The sequence below is a fragment of the Pterocles gutturalis genome, unplaced genomic scaffold (assembly GCF_000699245.1).
Source record: "Pterocles gutturalis isolate BGI_N339 unplaced genomic scaffold, ASM69924v1 scaffold4204, whole genome shotgun sequence".
Taxonomy (NCBI): Eukaryota; Metazoa; Chordata; class Aves; order Pterocliformes; family Pteroclidae; genus Pterocles; species Pterocles gutturalis.
The window spans coordinates 1,823-2,362 of NW_010127915.1; the positions used below are offsets into that span (position 1 = coordinate 1,823).

Sequence of the window (540 nt, forward strand, 5' to 3'; positions counted from 1 at the left end):
CCGGCCCCTGAGGGTGGCCGGACCTCCCCGGCCATGTTTGTACAGCAGCGCTGGCTCCTGCCCCAGCAGCCTCAGGGGTCCTGCACCTCGGCACAGTCCCTGCTCCTTCGCAGCAGCTCTGCTATTTTGGCAGCAATCCCGTGTTTAAAAATAGCAAGCCCCAGACCTCGGGCCATCGTCTGCTTTGCTTTTGTTTTTATTTTGGATGTCCCCTTCCCTGCCCATGCCCTCCTGCCCTGGCAGCCGTAGCTCTGTGCTCCGAGGGCCGGTGAGCCGGTGTCCTGCGGCTTGGCAGTCCCCCGGGAAGGGAGGGTCGGGACCGGGCAGGTCGCAGGAGGTGTTGGGCTGTAAAGAAACCAGCAAAACCAACCTCGCCCCTCTTTCTCGCCCCACTCGCCCGCGTAGGGAAGTCGTGGAGTACATGGTGCAGCACTTCAAACCGCAGATCTTCGGCGACCGAAAGCCTGTCTACGATGGGAAGAAGAACATCTACACGGTCACGGCCTTGCCCATTGGAAATGAGAGGGTAAGAGGGGCGGC

The 540-nt window shown here is 61.5% G+C and overlaps 1 protein-coding gene across 1 annotated transcript in view; it reads left to right on the plus strand.

Moving 5' to 3' along the window:
- LOC104466094 (protein argonaute-1-like) overlaps window positions 1-540 on the plus strand; it is a gene marked incomplete at both ends in the record, with an annotated part of 1,131 nt that overhangs the window by 334 nt on the left and 257 nt on the right. The window contains one exon of the mRNA XM_010079419.1: window positions 406-526. Coding sequence (XP_010077721.1) covers window positions 406-526 — 121 coding nt within the window. The remainder of the gene's footprint in view (window positions 1-405; window positions 527-540) is intronic.